Genomic DNA, 19143 nt, shown 5'->3' with positions numbered 1-19143 from the left:
GTACCATGAGCTTGTCTACACACAATAGCAGAGGAAATGAAATTTTTTTTTTTTAACTCTCTGGAAATCGTTCATGAGTGCAAATGCTGTCAGTTTTACATCTCAATGATGGGCAGGGCGGACTAGACTGGTTGTTGATAAGAAAAGTATTATAATGAACTGTGTATCTGAAGCTGATGTTGATAAATATTAATTCTTGACCAGTTTAATTAACAGATGTAATCATAAAGATGTTACCTTTTTTGTTTTATGTTTATGTGTGAATCATGCTGTTCTCCCTCCTCTAACCCTCACCCACTGCAGAAACCAAGTTTAGGAGCCCATTTGGATGTAAATGACTGTATTATTTTATACGGTATTGGATAAATAATGTCATCTCAGAAATATTTGAGTAAGTGATGCCAGGATAATGCTTTCGCTGCAGAGTGTCTGTCAGGGAGAATTTAAAAGTGGGGGATAAAACTGTCTGTCCTAGACATTATATACCTCTTGTCCTGGAATAGGTTGAAAGTGGTGCCAGCTCTTCTCCATGCTATTCCAAAACTTGACACAGTATATTGAGAGCCCCAAAATGCTATTGATTAGCCCCACGTTCAGCCTCTGTCTCTGGTCCCGTATTGCTGTCTCCTGCTCTTTTTCTGAATAGAGAATCATCAAAATATACGTGTTGAAAAACATTTCCACAGCTTCTGCTAGGAAAACAGATAATAAAACATTCTTGCTTAAAAAACGATGCTTTCTGCATTTTTGACAAATATATATTTACAACAGAGAGAGAGAGAGAGAGATAGTCACTGTATTACACTGTAACAAACTGTTCACTGTGCTAAAAAGGTAAAGCACAGTTCTGCCTGCCTTCAAGACATGACTCACTCTCTGCACGCCTTGATGACAAGATGAATGAAATTAACATACTAGTCACTTGTAATTACAATATTTAGCCAGCTGATCAAGTTAAACCCCCTGGCAGCTATCAAAGGGCAGCTGGTGAAGTGTTGGGATGCAGGTAAAAGAGACAGGGGTGTCAAATTCAATGAGCTTCTTTCTCTGTTACTCATCCAATCCTACCCTATTGTTTACAAATGAAAGCAGTCCGAGAAGACGTTCAATCCCCTTCCACCTGGCGATACTGCAGCATTTGTCAGAGGTGGTTTTCATCTCTAAATGGACCCCAGGTTTTCCCATCGCTCCCCTGCTCTCAATATACTGGCTTTGAAGCATGCAGGATGCAGACATCTTTTTTATTCCTGCATGGTATTGTACAGACTGCTTCTCTGCATGTCGTTTAAGAAGCTTGAATCCCACAGACCACACACTTTTTTGTCATTCTGAGGGAAAAAAGTGCTCATAGTTATTTTTCCCCCTGACTTTGAGCATGAATAGAAACTTGAGAGTGGGAGATTTTAAGAACTGCAGAAGGCATGATTAGTTCATCTATAATATTTGACTACAGTGAACTGTCTTGGAGGAGAAGGAAGTGCGGGTATTTCTACAAACCCAACTTTGGTTTTTATCTTCTGGTAGAGAGTAGAACTGAAGAAATTCATAGTCTGGCCCCAAGTGTTCCCATTTGTAATTGTGTGCTAATTAGAGGCGATTGTTCTGGCCATTTTGAGTCCACATGCTGGGTCACTGCTGGATAGTTTGAAGTCATCAGCAATTCATGATTGGCCCCGTCACAATTCCTTTTAGAAAAGCTTTTGCAAAATCCCGAGAAATTAGACTCCATCTACGACGTCTTGTCAGAGGGATGTTAGCGAGATGTTGTCTCAAAGTGTTTAATGAATATTTGATTTTAACTCAAAAATTAAATCTTATCTGATCTCCTCCTAGACAGCTCATTGGGAATAATCAGGCGTGTTGAATGAGGGTGGGTGGATAAGGCAGATTTGCCTCATTGATGGACTTTTGTCTTGCCCCAAAAGGTATGGGAATGTCATCATCAATCCAGCTTTGTACACTGTGTTTTTCTTTTTTTTTTGGTTGTTGTGTTTTTAATAGAAATATCTTTGCAAATGCACTGTGGGCCTTTGGACTGACAATTCAAGCATGGCTGTCAGCTATTTTCAGCAACCAACATGTTTGAAGTGATGATTTGCATTACCAAACCTTTTTTGGGGGGCAGCATAAACTGTATGGAGGAAGATTTGCAGCAAACCGTGACCAATAAGCCAATTGCTAGTTTGATTTAATGCAGCAGTATATGCATTTTGGATGCACTGATATTACATTTGTTTGGTTGTTACATTCAAATCAAGTTTGACCTGCGGTACTCTTTGTCCAGTCACTTACGGCGACATGGCCTGTCTCTTTTGTCATTTGAAACATGTTTTCTAAAATTGTAATTTCCATGCTAATATGCAACAAGAGTAAGTGATTTGGCCTCAAACCCATTTTTTTGAATGCTCTTTCATATCATTCATGTCACTAAATGGTTAATTTCTGTATTGACAGACACTGAACATGTGTTACATGTTCAGTGGTATTGCCATCTCAGTTTCAAATCATTTCATCAAATTCTCAAAACTGACCCAATTGTTTTTTTTCTGAATACATGTCAGTTTAAGTTTAAGTTAAACATGTTTCTCCATCAAACTGTCTCAGACAGAAATGACCTAAAGGCAAAGAACAATGGAAATGAATTATTGCCTCTCTGGCAAATCCATTGAACATATACTTTTACCTTCATTTTTTTAAGCAGAATGGACTTTGGTGCATTTTTAGACCGTGTGCCAAACTGGCTTTTCACAAAACAGGTGTTACACTTTTGCATCATAATTTCTTCCTCCTCCTCCTCAATCCTCACCACCTCCTCTACCCACCACTCCTGTTTAATTCACACAGCATTCACACATGCCATTCCTAAGCATGCTCACCTTTCAGAAACTGTGTTCAAGTTTAACTTACTGTGTGTCTCCCACCTCTGCTTATCTTCGTTACTTTAGGTATCACGACAAACAGGAAGTCACCAGTAACTTTCTGGGAGCCATGTGGCTCATCTCGATTACCTTCCTCTCCATTGGCTACGGGGACATGGTACCACACACGTACTGTGGGAAAGGCGTGTGTCTGCTTACAGGGATTATGGTAGGTAGTAGAGGTTTAACAAATAACTGATTTGAATCAGAAAATTGGTTTTGATTTAAAAGATGCGAGTGCATCGGTACATGGACCTCTGGGTCAGTCTAACAGCGGTGTCAAATACACACTGTACGCTCCAGCTATGTTTACGGCTGAAGAAAATTGATTATTGATGTCATGTTGTACGTTGTACGGAGAAATAAAAAGAAAAGGAGAAAGATTCACAGGCAGGTGCTGATTCAGTGTGTTGATCAGAAGTATTTCAGACACTAGTTGCTGTGATGTTTCAGTATTTACAGACCAGACTGATGTTGAAGAAGTGTTTAAAAGTGCACCGCTGTGGCACTAACACACAGTATGAGCATATATCTGAAGCCTGAACGATCCGCTAACTTGGTTGTTTATTTACATCAAAATAGAGAACAAAGCTCCAGCATCTTTGTATAATAAAGAGAGACAAACCTATCTAAATAAATCACCTCCGAGTGTCATCCTGCTCCAATTTACAGTGGGTCAGTCTTTGGTAAGAGAGGAGCAAAGCTGCATTAAAATAAATAGTCATCAGTCTGTTTCCAAAATTAAATGATATTTGTAGGTTTTGAAGTTTTGCTAGCTTCTTGCTAGCTTCTAATAAATGGCACCTTGAAAGCTTCAAAGATGTTACTCACTGTGTTTTGGGCCTGACTGTGTCTCTGAACAACAGGGAGCTGGCTGCACTGCGCTGGTGGTTGCAGTGGTAGCCAGGAAGCTGGAGCTGACCAAGGCTGAGAAGCATGTCCACAACTTCATGATGGACACACAACTCTGCAAACGAGTGAGTCACTGTTTAGTACTGTTTTTTAAGTAATGGTGATGATATATTGTTGTTGTTTGCAAGGATGCCTAAACATTTTTGGTTTGTAACCCCTTCAAACAAAGCCTTGTCTTCATTTGGCCCCTCATCATAAGTTTTCATCAATCTTTCGAACTCGGGTCTCCCAGAACATAAAAGCTCAGCTCAGCAGCACTGCAAAGACAGACCTGTAGCTATTTATACACTCGTAACACAGAGACAGCACAGTGTTTAAGTTGTAGGGGAAGAACTTCAAAGGCGATTATTGCTTTGCACTTTTTAATTTATTGTCTATTTATACAACCTCATTTTGGAGAAAGAAGGGGAACAACAAGTTATGGAGAGTCCTTTCAGACCACTTTGCGGGTGTCTGTGGCTCAGATTTATCTCTGAGGAAAACACCCAACTCCTGGAGTGATTTCAGAATAAGGAAATGCGCATCATGCAGCAGTTGCAATAAGAGTTATAGTAGCTACAGTATTGTCTAGTAGAAACGCGCGGGTAAGAATTATTTAATACCCGCGCCACCCGACACCTTAAAAAGACAAACCGCACTGTCCGACCTGCAAAAGTATGTCAGTCAACCACCCAACCTGAGCTGACCCTCAAACTGCCAGCTGTCAAAATGCCTTGAATACGAATATTAGGGTAAATTTAAGATACAAGACAAAACTTTAGAGAGAAAAAAATCTGTGTGTTACCTGTTCATCAGGTGTCACCGCGGAGAAACAACTGAATAAATATCAGGAACAAAGTCACTGAATGCCACAAGATGAATATCCGCTCAAACAAATAAAATTCTAGCGAGTTTCATTCACCAAAAACACGAATATCTCATATTTTAGCGAAAGTTTTCAGCGAAGTTAGAAACTTTGAGTCACTTATTCAGTAGTCTTCACTTGCTGTGGAGTCAACAACGGAAATGCAGGCAGCGCCACTCTACCATTAGAACCCACATTGTGGCCAAAGGTGGGATTACATGCCGCCTTCATGTGCTTCTCGTAAACTCTAGTATGTATTTTTCACGGTATTGAAAATCACACCCTCGAGATTTCTACCGCCCAAGCCTATTTATTTACTTGCCATTTTTTTAACCTTTCGCATTTGTTTCTGTCCATTTCAGAGGATATTAATCATGCATGCTTGAGTCTTGAATCTCGTTATGCGCCAGTGCACACTTTTAGAGGAGTTCATGAACATCACATTCAACCTTGTCTCACAGGTGAAGAACACAGCTGCCAATGTACTCAGGGAAACATGGCTCATCTACAAACACACCAAGTTGGTCAAGAAGATAGATCATGCCAAGGTTCGGAAACACCAGCGCAAGTTTCTCCAAGCCATTCACCAGTAAGTCCTGCACTACATTTGATATATGTAATCTAATGAAATGTTTAAAGGGAATATGACAATGTTGTTCACCATCAACCATCAAGGGGAATCCCAGAGCATGCCCAAAAAATAATATTGTTGAAATATAGTTATTAAGATGTTCTTTCCATGTGATTTACTTTAATGCTATTTGTGGTACAAAATATTTAAATATAAGTTATATTTCCATTAAACTGCAGGAATGTATAGTCCTAACTGTGACTCACCTCTAGTGTTTGCTACAATGTGCTCTACTAGAGTACCATTTCCTGTTATTGTTATGCTCACACACATGTAAAGTCTCTTTTCACACACATATATACACATAAACAAGTACACACACTGCAATCTAGTGTAATGGTCCTTCCTATTCCCCTCCCCTACCCTTACCCCTCTCCCTCCAGCCCCCCTTTTTTACCCTGTGCTTACAGTGAGAAGTGTAATGGTTTCACTCGTTTCGTGAATGTTGTGGGGTTAAAACTCTGTACTGTGTTCTGTCTTTGTTTTGCTCTATCACTGCAGAGCTCAGAAGTAAGTTGAGTCTTCTATGTATCCTCCTCCTATTGTTTCCTCAACATCCTCCTCCTTCCTCCTCCCCCTTTCTCCATGTCTGCGTTTGACATGCATGAAAAAAAGCGTTTGTTACCAAAAAAGAAAGAAAAAAATGCTGGATGCTGAATTGTTTTTCTTTTTTTCTTTTTTTTTTAACTTTACTTCAGTGTTCCATTTATTTCCCTTTCCCTCCCATCCCCCCTTTGAATGGAATGAAACAAAAATAAGCATCAAAATTTTGCCACCAGTGTCAATAGTGGAGGGTTGTCTGGAGAGAACGTGTGAAAGAAAAAGCATCTTGCAACGAATGAGCTTGGAGCTTTGTTGGCCTGGCCAGCGGTTCATAATCATCTACAATGTACTGTACAATGTTGTCCATGATTAATATAGCTACTCTGGAGGCTATATTAACCTGCATTAACAGCCTTCATCCTACACTCCTGATAATTTTGTGATGACATAAACACGCACACTGTAATGTACTGTAGTTCTAATGAGATTTAAATGTTTGCTGTGATTTTAATATTGATTTTTGCTTTGTTTTCTCCTTTTCTTATTTGAGATCAAATGACAAAGCACATGCCATACATTGTACAAAAAGCTACGACACAACATGTAGGTTGGGGTTTTGTAGAAATTGTGCCCATAATGCATTACACTAATAAGTAGTGCTTTTAGCTTTTAGCCCCTATTCTTCGACAGGCATAAGGGATAACAAAGCCGAGCAAGCAGACACATATGAGCTGAAACGGTTTCCCACAGAGATAGAGCCGTAAGCGAGCAGTCTCACTCTCCTCTGATATACTGATTTGCACATGAATAAATGTCCTTGAATGTCATCATGTCTCATAATTTGCCGAACAGGGAAATTCTTCCCCTCACAAATTCAGATGATGGCTGTGTGATGCCACCGCCAACAATGACACATTATTCACATCAGCGTTAACAGTTCTTACAGTGCCATAATGTATTTGATCAGAGATAAGGAGGCACAATGTTAAAAGCATCACAAAACATGTCCAGTGTATCATTGCGCAAGTTATTTGAAATGTCTATGTTGCCGTATGTTCAGCAATGTCATTAGAAAGTTTATTTCTGGCTTCATTTTTTTATCTGTGGCATCCGCGAAAAACACACAAATCAACTCATGTACATACGCACAGTCACACACACACACAAATCCACTGAAATACTCACGTCTCATTGTGCACAAAGTCACTCACAGTCACTGCACGCTTACTGAATGACCAGTGTGTATATATGACGTCCTACCACTGAGCTGCGTGTAGCACTGACAAAGGGCATGTCATCTTTTTCTGTTTTTTAATGTCTTATTTTTGGGCAGTAAGGGTTGGGAATGTTTTAATTTCAAACATAGATTTGAGGTTTTCTTGTATAGAAGCATATTGCATTGTTGCTGGAAAAAAAACCTCATGCTTTGTCATAATAATAATTATATGTTCTTTGGCCTCATATTGAGATTTTTTTCCTCTTGTTTGGAAACACATTCTTTTTGTGCTGTAACAAGATCATCTCTCAGTATTAAGACTGTTTCTCACTGTAGTGAAAATAACTTTTTTAAGGCAAAAATGAGTATTTAAAGCATTACAGTATGATGAGAAAAAGATCTTGTTATAACGAGAAAATAACATGACAAAACATGATAAACACACTCCGTATTTTCAAAATGAGTGTAGTATGCTTCTGTAATTTTGCATGTTTTGGTTGGTATGGCATTGACCAAGACCAGGAATGCTCTTATATATATACATATATATTTCTCTATATATGTATATATATATAGATATGTAAAGTGCATATATTTACGATGCATGCAGGCTGTCCTCTCTCTTTTCAATGTCATCAGTGAGAGAGCACTACTGATTAAAAATGTGTTGTTCCTCCTTCTTTCTTCCCCATTGGCCCTTTCTGCCCCTTCATGACCCCATACAACCTGTCTCTCTACGTTCCACTACTGCAAACACCCTACTCCCTTCTCCCCCTTTAAACCCTCCTCGCCTCTTCTCCTTTATTCCCTCCTTCCCTCTCTCCTTTCTCCACTTCCTCCTTCTCTCCTTTTCTTGTTTCCACTTCCTTGTGCCTCCACCCAGACTGCGCAGTGTGAAGATGGAACAGAGGAAACTCAATGATCAGGCCAATACTTTGGTGGACCTGGCAAAGGTAAGTCTCACTTCTGATGGACGATCCAAAGGATCCAAAATCTCATATCTTTTTACACTAAAGGGACATATTGTGCTTTTTTCTGTTTTTCTGTATTTATATACTGTTATGATGTCAGATAACTGATAAACATGGTCAAAGTTCCAAAACTTGAGGTTAAAATATATAGAAATGCTCCCTGAAAGTCAAAAGCTCAGGCATCAGCCTCCTCTAAACCCAGGTAGTTTTTTTCTACCTTGTCAACAAGCTGATGTCGGCTCATCCTACATGCCTATTAATAGCTGTTTGTTCTGCAGCATTGCTTGCAAAAGTTTTTCCATGTGTTGCTTGCATTGTCCACTCTCATATGGTATTTGAGAAGTTGACATTTTGAGTAAAGAATTATTTTTTAGAATAGTGAAATCCTACTACTATAGTTTGTTTCATGGTTGGTTGATGTTGGCTCCAATGCTCCCGCAAATTGCCCATGGGGCAGTATCCAAGAGCTCATGTTTGTATGCTAAATATGAAGCTACCACCAGCAAACAGTTCAGCCTAGCATAAAGACTGGAATATTGATTAAAGATTGTATGAATTAAACAAGATGTAATGTATTAATTAGTTAGCTTTAGAGTTGTTGGTAAGTTGAATTTAGTATCTATGGAGATAGCCAGGCCAGCTGTTTCCCCGTTTCCAGTCTTTTTCCTAAGCTAAGCGAACAGTCTCCTGGTTGTAGCTACATATTTATGGTACAGACATGAGAGCGTTATCAAATATCTCATCTAAATCTTATGTGTTTTCCTAAATATTGAAATCTAAAAAGTATTTTATCATAAACAGTCATAAACTGTATTCCAGTACTCTTTTTGCTTAATGTAGGCCAATGTAGCTCTGTTGACAGTTCTTAGTTCACTGGATATTCATTTATCAGGAAGGTCCCAGCAGCTAGAGGTTGATGGATTCCAGGTTTCTTGTATCTCTACTGTGACCTAACTAATAAAATAAATACCAAAAAAGCCTTAGATAGATACAAGGCATATGAACTGACCTTTAACCTTATGTTATATAACCTATAACCTCATTATGTTCTCATGTTAGCATTGCTTTGAAAGCTTAAGAATGAATTTAACAACAGAACTACTATGTGATCTTGGATGGCATAATTATTAAATAAAGACTTAAACCAATATTAGTAGATTTTTGACCAATAGGATACAGCGTAACAAAATGTAAACACAAATTTGACATTATTGCCTCATAAAGTTGTTATGTCACATGACAGAGTTCAAACAGACAAAATTCGTGACTAGCTGCTTATCATTGTTTCCAGTGGTGAAAATGAACTAAAGCAGTAAAAAGCAAAACAATTGGCCCTATGAGTGAAACCTTTCACAATACCCATTCATTGCAGTGTGACCCATTGTTTATATAAAAATATTAGTTAAATACACTGTTACCTGAACCAAACCATATGTTGTAAATAGTATCTGGCTGTAAGAGGCAGAATGCAGTCACGCCTCAGTTGCTTCTGTCCTGGTGCACATAGATGTCAGCTGACCCACCAGAGCAGAGCAGAGAGGGGGTTCAAAGGGAGGTGCAGGACTGCAGCCTCATTTGATGTGGATGGCATTTGCACTCCAGTGTGTATTTTAAAAGGTTCTAAGGTCATCTCCTTTAATGTGTGTTTACTTGGCCTTACTCTGCTCGATGATCAGATCCGTCTGTGTACACCCTACTGTAGTTTAACTGTTCAGTGTCTCCTTTTTAAACCCTAAAGAGAAGTTATCTTTTGATTTCTGTCTTATACATAAGACATTTGAATTCGGTGATGTCTGGAAAAGACAAACAGAATGGTATAAAGTTGTCTGTGACCTGAGCTGCGCAGATGGCCATTTAATTATGTGTCACATGAAATTCATTAATCAAACTACAGAATAGAATATATTATATATTTTATAATACGTAAAATTGTCATGCATACACAGGGGGATTACATGTGGTAACACTGGCACCACTGCCAAACAATAAGTGCCTTAACAATAAAAACACTTTTCATTACATGAATGAGTTGTGTCAAGCTAATGTATTACACATTAAAGACCTTCTCTGCCTATAAACAGATTGGACAAAACTAGTTGTTAAATTGGTGGGAAGATAAAAATCTGTGCTGACTTGCTGAAACTATTCAATACCCCTTCATATTGCTTCCTGTCATCATTTATTTCTTGTCAGGTTGCATAAGTCAGAATTAGACCACAGTTTTCGTCTAAGCATCTAATTTATGATTACATGATAAGCCCTTTTATCCTAGGAAAGTACATACTGTAAGCAATGACAGTTGTTGTTATTTGCATGTAGCCTTGGACAAAATTATATTAAAAAAATGTACTTAATTGATGTAATATCTCTTCACATGATTCTAAACGTTTTGCCCTTTTTAAATTCATCCTTGCATACAAGTTCGGTGAATAAAATTGAACATTTAATGTTTAAAATTTTAAACAAAATCTGTAAGTTGCCTTTATATCTCTACCTGTGGATATTTAGTTAAAAAGCAGCGTTGTTTTTTTTCTTCCCTTCCCTTTGTCCCACCATCATTCTCTCTCATCCTGTTTGATCACCTCCCCAAACACATTTACTTTCTCTCCTTCATTAGACCCAGAATGTGATGTATGACCTGGTGTCAGAGCTGCAGGAGCGCAGTGAGGAGCTGGACAAGCGCATCGGCACATTGGAGGACAAGCTGGACTCGGTGACGGGCAGCCTGCAGGCGCTGCCCTGCCTCATCTCCCAAGCCATAACCCAGCAGCAGCAGGACTTCCTGGACGGCTTTGTTCACCGCTTTCGGCCTGCCTCACTAGCCTCAGAGCGCTCTGAACGCTCTGAGCGATCCTGGACTTCCACCGCTCGCAGGCGGCGCTCACCCTCCACAGCTCCACACACCTCCTCTGATAGCGGATAACCTTGAGAAACCCTTTGCAATCACCTCCGAGTCCCGCCTTTCCAAACCAACTTCTCACCTCATTCTGTTCCATCCTAAAGCGTCCCTATAATCCCTGTGAGTCCATGTCTGGACTGATAATGAACCCAAATCTTGACCCCTGACCCGACCCATGCCCTTACTCTCTCCCTCCCATCCATCCCCTCTCTCCTTCCTCCCCACCCATCAAATTCAAAAACCAATTCCTCTGTGACTGAGCCTCTCAGCACAGGACTGGATCAGAGCTACTCCAAAAGAACAAAGAAAGGCAAACAAAGACTTAAATCAAGAAAAAACACAAATGCATCCAAAAAACTAAAAAGACAAAAAAAATTAAAAATGACTGAAAAACCGAGATAAAGTAGAGATATGGTTTATGTTTTAGCCATTGTATGGCTGTTCAAGTTAGCTTTTTTGTAAAAGCCCTTGTATAGTTAAAAAAATGACTGAGTTCAGGGTCGCTGGGGTGAGAGCTGGCTATCACACCAGAGAGTCCTTAACCACGAGGGAGGAAGTTGGTCTGTGGAGCTGAGGGCCTCGGCTCACCTGCTGGCCGTCCGAGGCCATGGAGGACATCTGTCCACCCATCCGTCCGTCTATCTGTTTGTCCGGTGAGGAGAGTGAGACAAAACATTGGATTTCCCTTTCAAAAGACTAGTGTCATGGATTCTTTCCCATAGGTTAGGACGAAAGCTTTAGGAGAGGCTATGAAAGCACTGACTTCAAGTCAGTGTTTGGAAATGCACTTAAGGGGGAGGGGAAACTGTCACACAAAAGAAAAGCAAAGGGGATGCATATGGCATTACTACTGGGTAGGAAACATTTACACAATTGCCAACTTCAAGGTTTCAGCTTCCTTGTTCTTACCAAGGGAAAAATGAGAGCGACTATCTTTTTTAGTTACATATTGACATGTGATTTTTCAGTGCCTGAATGTATAAATAGTAGAGGGTTATTTAATTACTAATTTCAGAGCTTTTTTACGATGTTAACAGTCTGAATACAGCATTGCATTCCTTTTTCAGATACATTCCTCTCCAAAACTTTAAAGAAAATGTCTTAATGTAATGCATAACATTGCCTCCATTACACAGCAACTCTAAATGTTTTGAAAAGCTTTTTTTTTTCTATTTATACTAACACCGTGAAAAACGAAAAAGTTCAGAGAGCAAGCAAAAGTGAGACCGGCTGAGAGTATTCTGTGAGTGTGTCTCGGAGAATGAGTTCACTTTTAGCTCAATGCTGCACACTCATACATACAACAATGAAATATGTAGTAGTCTACCTTTCTCATAACCACTAATTAGAGCTTCCTGTGGTCTTAAGATAATGGCATGGCTTGAGGTCTGCTGGTTTACGGCCACACAGGCAAACATCACTGGTCGAACTGAGAACCCAGCCCTGCCCCCCTGCATGGTTCTGTGCAAAAATGACAATGGAACTCAATCTTCCTTGGATGGGTTGATGATTCACTCTTCACTTTTGTTTGTTTGTTGCTTTTCTTTCATTTTCTTTTGTTTATTTTTTTGCTAAACCTTTTTTTTTACTAGGACACTTAGGGTGTTTAGAGTTGCGGAACCTAGAGAGTTGCAGTAATGTGATTCTGTAATGCATTCCCTGTTTAAAATATGAGGTGAAGAAAAACTGCTATAACAAAAGAATCCTGAAAGGATACAAATAAAAGTGCTGAAGAAAACTTTGATGGTTACAGAACAGTGAATTGGTCTCTTGGCAAGAGTAAAGGAATAGCTCAACATTTTGAGAAATGCACCTTATTTGCTTCCTTGCTAATTTAGATGAGAAGATTGGTACCAATCTAATGGCTTTACGATACATATGGAGCTACTGCCAAAAGCTGGTTCGCTTAGCTTGGCATTAAGACTGGAAACAGTGGGAAAAAACTAACCTGGCCTGTGTGCTAGCACCTCTAAAGCTAATAAATTAAATTGTCATACCTTGTTTGTGAAGTGTGAAAAAAGCGTAAAAATAACTAGTCGTGGTTTTCTGACTATTTCTTGGCTACTTCCTGGAGTTTCCACTGGTTGCCTGGCAACACAGTGATGCAAACTCTCCAGGAAACAGTCATAAACCCCTGCCCCCCTCTTTAAAACCACAATGTCACAATGTGCTCTTTTGCACTTTGCACTTATGGTTTTTCGTTGAATTAACAAATGTAACATAATATGTAAATCAATGAGCTTTACAGTTGCTTGTAGGTGAATTTAGTTTGCACCTATTTCTGGTCTTAATGCTAAGCCAAACTACTGGCTGCTACCTGTGGTTTCATATTTGCCATACACAAATTAGATCTTCTCATAAAACTCTCCCAATAAAGTGAATAAGCATATTTCCCATTATGTTGAACTTTTACTTTAACATTACAGGCCTCTGTTTTGTCGTTCTAAATGACATTGAAAAACATTCACTATGATAGATGAAAAAATAGAAATTTAAGAATATCAGAGGCATGGTATGACGCATCTTAGAGTTGTGATGACTTGTAAATTTAAAGTTATTTTTTTCCAATGCACATATAAAGAGCAGATAAGGCAGTCAGCGGGTTAGCGGGCTAGCATGCTGTCTTAAAGTAGGTTAATAATATAAGATAATCTGAGTCCCGAAAGGATGTTAGTGTTAAAGATCATCTGTATGGCCCCTTAAACTCACAGACTCAGACAATAGAATCATCATCATTTCCTGGATCTTAATTATTTCAAAGATGCTTCGGGCTAAACCGGGTCTAAGTCCAATCCTGTGAGATGTTGAATGAATGCATCCACCCGAAGGCTCTGGACTGACCTGAGAACACTCCATTCAAGAACATATTCAGTTTGCTACGAGTGGAACTTAATCAGGCATGAATATTAGCTTTTTTCCTTTCAATTTGAGTTGGTGAAGCATGACTCTTTACTGCCCCCACCTCTCACCATTTCTCGTACAGTGCAACACTCCACCCATCCAGTATGAAAGGATCTATCATGTCATTACAGTCTCTGTTTCAATCAGTGTCATCCGATGATTTAGGATGGCTAATGGTAGACTCTGCTTGATTATGACCTCACCTGCCTGCTCACATCCAATGTTTCCACCTCTTCATTACATTGGAGGTTCTGTCTTTCGTTTGTCATATGTCATCATTAAGAACATCAGTCCCAAATACATGAAGAGGCTTCCCAAATGGCCCACAGCAAAGACCTTTGAGTGGTTTGAATGAAAAAACAGAGTGAAAGAAAGAAGCAGGAAAACCCCCAGGTCAAGTTCCATGTTGCACTCAGTGTGTAATATTCAGTTACACCAGGAAGGATCACAGATGCTTGAGTGTCTTATGCAGAGAGAGTTGATGGCACTGATGTTAAGGACTTCATCCTTCATTGGGCAGCAGGAAAGAGAATAGATTAAAAAAAGAGAGAGAAAGACGAGAGCCATAGTCCATTTACTGACAGACGTCCACTTTTGACTCACGGGGGGTGGGGGGTGTCCTGTAAATATGACCTCATTGTAGATGTCGCCAAGTAAACGGGACAAATGGTGAATCGAAGGGGGTAAAGGTAGCAGGGTGCAATGCACAGCATGTTGCAGGTATGCAGTAGAAAAAATAAATCTAAAAAAAGAAATGAAGGGTTTGAAATTCTGGAAAATAAAAGATAACATTTTAGTCATTTCACACTTTTAAAAAAAAATTACTCATGGAGGTATGATCCAGTTTCTGTTGGTTTGGTTATTTTTTTACTCTATTGTAAAGGTTTGTTTTATTCACCCCTTCTCCTCCTGTCAACAACAACAAAGACCTGCCAAAACACCATTCCAATATTTAATAGTGACCCAATTTTCTCGTCTTTCGTAGTGAAGTGAGGGACATTCATGATGTTATTCTGATGATGGTAGATAAGTCCGAGTGATAAATGCATCCCAGAGTCTTTTTTATTATCCTGAAAAGTAGGCTTTCCTCATAGAGCAGGCATCAGAACACACTTCTACTGAACAATAACAGTGAAAAACCCCAAAAACTGAAGAAATGTAACCCAATCATTGTTCTGTGTACACTGCCACATGATGCATAATGTACGTAGTAGCACTGGAATAAATCAACTTTTAATGGATGGCAAATGGGTTTAACATGGTATGTTCTCTGTATACTGTTCGCTGTTCCTTCATTTTGCAGGTGAACTTTTGTCCTAGCAAAGAGAGACACCAAGGTCAAATCATTAAAGACTATCTTCAGCTATGAGCATAACTCTCTTCTATTTTTTGGCAGTTGAGGATGAGATTTTAATATTAAGTAATTTTTCATGCTTTTTTCTCCATCGCATCACAAACTCTTGCCATAAAACTTTTCACATTAGCTCTGAGCCAAGAAATAGGGGAAATGGGAGCAGCGGAAAGCCAACTATGACACTAAAAGGTGGGTTGGCACACTTGGCGACAGATACAGACATCACACGTCTCTTCCTGTAAAAACAGCAAGGCGGGGACGTCCTAAAACATGATTACAGGAGGATGTATTGACATAAACATAAACATCGCTTCAGAGGACACACAGCTGCTGAGGCACTGTTCCAAGGTGAACTATGGGCTGTACGAAACACACACACACACACACACAGAGCCATTAATGTTCAAATAACAAGCTACTATTCATGTCCACATGCACAAACAAGGCTCAGCCTGGTTAATTACAGCCAAATCAGGAGGGACTTGGCAGCAGACCGATATCCCGCAAGAGTGGCAGAGTCAGTCACCCTGTAGTTGTTGCTACACAAACCCAACAGTGGAAACACAGGGCACAGCTCCTCTGCACCTCATCCCTCCCATGAGTATTGCATGATTAAATTAAATATGTTTTTATCATTTTAATATATGCACTAAAAGAACACAAATGGGAGGAAATACAGGTCAAATACACTCTGGTTAGCTACAGATACACAGTTAAGTTAACTAAGCAGGTAAGTCTTGTGTTATTTCCTTCTTTAACAAGGTGGCAATGTCAGTCTCCTAATGAGCACAGTTAATTCATTCAGCTATTCTTGGGTTTTGGTGTGAAAGGCAGAAAAAAGAGGCATCAAATTACCAGGGATCTCCTCTAGAGAGTACTGAGAGTACTGAAGATCAGCCCTGAGTTTGAAAAGACAAGAGAAGGAAGCAGGTTGCAAAGTACTGAAGATGACCCTCGGATTACTGGAGAAGGATAGGGGGAGGAATCAGTTTGCAGGGTATTGAGGATCATCCCAGAGTGTGAAAAGGTCCTTCAGGGACAGCTTGCGGCAGGCACGGGAAGTCATTTATTGAATTTATTACAGGCCTACTTTTCTCCCTGTCTGCCCTGGGAGCTAATAGCTAGCAGCCGCATAATGCTTAATGCCCTCCCTATCACTTTCAGCTAACGTGGTTTGGCATACACTTGGGGAAATCAGAGAGAATAGGAGTATTGATCTTGGTTTTTGGCCTTTTTTAATGCACAATGCTGTAGTGGTGGAGAGTGGGTGTGAAGGGCCTTTTCATTCCACCAAATGTTTTTTTTAGTGTCATTCATTTCAGCATCCATCGTTTCTCTTTCTTTCCATCTTTCTATCTCTATCTATCTATTCACATCTCTTTTTCTGTTTCTCATTTCTCTTCTCTGAGAGATCTGAGGCAGAATGAACTGATACAAATGAGGTTGTTTGTTGGAGGCTGCTATAGCTTCCCTGCTTCATTTACCTGTGAAAAAGAAAAGAGCCCTTTTTTGTCTGAGCCTTCAAGCCATGTGGCAGAGCTTGAAGCATGGACGTGTAAATATCTGCGGTGTATATGTGCATGTGTATACTCACTCACACACACACGCGCGCGCACACACACACACACACACACACACACACACACACACACACACACACACACACACACCAACTATATACATGTGGCCCCTAATGTGTCCTCCACTTGACAGAATCTTTCAGATCTATGATGACATCTCACATCAAGAGCTATTTTTTAAATCAGCTATATCCATCCACTAACACAAGTGCTCAACACTCATCAATGCCTCATCAATAATAATATATATTACATATTATACATGATCATCCTGTGCATCACCATTTATTGAGGTGCTCAAAGTCAGACCTTTGACTAGTATAAGAACATCATCTTTGAAAGAGATTTCTCAACATAACCTGACTCACAAGGTTAGGAAGAAACAGAGAACATGATGAAGACTTGAAGAAATGAGTGGAGGACAAAGGAAAAATTACATTAATAGATATACTTGTATTAATTTTAACACAAGTGTTCAAAGAGAAGATTGATATTACATTAAGTTTGCACATTAAGTATGAAGCTGTGACCAGGAGATGGTTAGCTAAGCTAAGTAAAAAGTATAGAAACAGAGGGCAACAGCTATTCTGGCTCTGTCTGAAGGTAACAAAATCTGCCTACCAGCACAACCATGTCTTACCAATTCATTTGTGAATTCGTGATCAAGGCCAAGAAAGCACACAAGCATATTTTCTACTATTTATTGAATTTATTTCTTTATTTGCATGACTCACACAAGTGATAGCAAATATTATTTAAAAAAATTCACTTCACAGTCATTTAAATTTCTGATTCATAACATTTTTCAAATATTCAACATATTTATGTTACACAGAAGAGCAAGACATGTATGTATGCTCTTTTATGTAACAATTTTACATTTTAGTCCTCTAATATATATACACCCTTCCCTCTACATGATTTTGCATTGTTCTGCATATTATTCACAGCTGAGCAGTCACCTGCATCAGGAGTAGAGGACATGCAAGGCAGCACCAGATGAGGTAGCCCCGGGCCAAGGCCACTGGTGGGACTCACTATACACTTGAGAGAGTGGGTTGCATTATGTGTTTACTGTACTGTATTGGCTTATGAGTACTGCAGAGTGTGTGTGTGTGGGGGTGGAGAGGGGGTCACTACAGATGTCCTTGCCCTGAGCTTTCTCTACATGAAAATCAGTGCTGCTCTGGAAGAATCGCTGGCACAGAGTGACGTCACATTATATAGCAGGAATGATCCCCGGAGTCACATATGCAGGGTTAAATCTGAATAGAAGCCATAGTGTCATTGCTAATGGGAAGTGTTGCAATAAGACAGACTGCAAACTGCGTTACATTAAAATCGCCTTCAGTTAGCTCCTTGGAAACCTTTTCTCAATGTATTTTATGAATTTAGCTGCATGCTATTCTTTACACATGACTGAAAAAAACATGGCCTAAAGACACTGGTACACTGAGAGCTGATGTTCACAAGGGTCAAGCCAGACATAAAAACATAGAGAGAGACACTCATTGACATATATCCTGTACACACACACACACACACACACACACACACACACACACACACACACACACACACACACACACACACATATATATATATGGAGAGAGAGAGAGAGAGAGAGAGAGAGAGAGAGAGAGAGAGAGAGAGAGAGAGAGAGAGAGGGGGGGGGGGGGGGGTGGTGATGAAGCACAGGAGCTTGCTGCCCTCTAGTGCCAAACACTTCAGCTCCTCCTGTGACTACAACACAATATGACACAGCTGAGATGAAAATGAATTATTCATAAATGACTGGATGATAAAGCAGTATTTCACAGATCATAGATATGAGATGTAATTGATACCATAGGACTAATATTAAACACACATTTGTCTCCAAAAAAATGATTGTAATCTCCTGGACAAGCTACTGCTGTTGATAGTCTCAAGTGATATCCATAATACTTTAAGTATTAAAGTATTAAACTACTAGACAAATGGGCTTGTATATATACCCAGAACTTCATGGGAAGCAGTACTGTGAATGATCCAGATGATAAAAAATAAACTGTGTTGAACTGTATGAACTCTAAGCAGCCTAAACAGCTATCCAGGCCCTGTCAAAGCACTTGTAATGGATTACATGAATCATCTCAGGGTAACTCATCACCTCCTCTCCTCTGTTTTTGAATAATAACAGCTAACCTCTCTTTCTCCCACAGTCAGATTAACCTAGCCGTGCCAGGCAGTACCAACACAGGGGGCGGTTCAAGTTTAATGTTTAAGCTTTAACTCCCCCCTTCAGTTTCCCACAGTCATTGGCCAATCACCCTGTGTGTGTGCGGAACTGAGCGTCTAACACCAGGAGTGAGTCACCTGAGAGACAGTCTGG

At 39.7% G+C, this 19143-nt stretch overlaps 1 protein-coding gene across 1 annotated transcript in view; it reads left to right on the top strand.

Moving 5' to 3' along the window:
- Positions 1-15202, top strand: part of kcnn1a (potassium intermediate/small conductance calcium-activated channel, subfamily N, member 1a) — a 45148-nt gene extending 29946 nt beyond the window's left edge. The window contains exons 5-9 of the mRNA XM_062429416.1: positions 2946-3087; positions 3785-3895; positions 5136-5263; positions 7948-8017; positions 10653-15202. Coding sequence (XP_062285400.1) covers positions 2946-3087; positions 3785-3895; positions 5136-5263; positions 7948-8017; positions 10653-10958 — 757 coding nt within the window. The 3' untranslated portion in view covers positions 10959-15202. The remainder of the gene's footprint in view (positions 1-2945; positions 3088-3784; positions 3896-5135; positions 5264-7947; positions 8018-10652) is intronic.
- Positions 15203-19143: the final 3941 nt, after the last annotated feature.

This window comes from Scomber scombrus, chromosome 11 (genome assembly GCF_963691925.1).
Source record: "Scomber scombrus chromosome 11, fScoSco1.1, whole genome shotgun sequence".
Lineage (NCBI taxonomy): Eukaryota > Metazoa > Chordata > Actinopteri > Scombriformes > Scombridae > Scomber > Scomber scombrus.
Note: the sequence above shows the minus strand (reverse complement) of the source record. Positions and strands in the feature narration are given on the sequence as shown.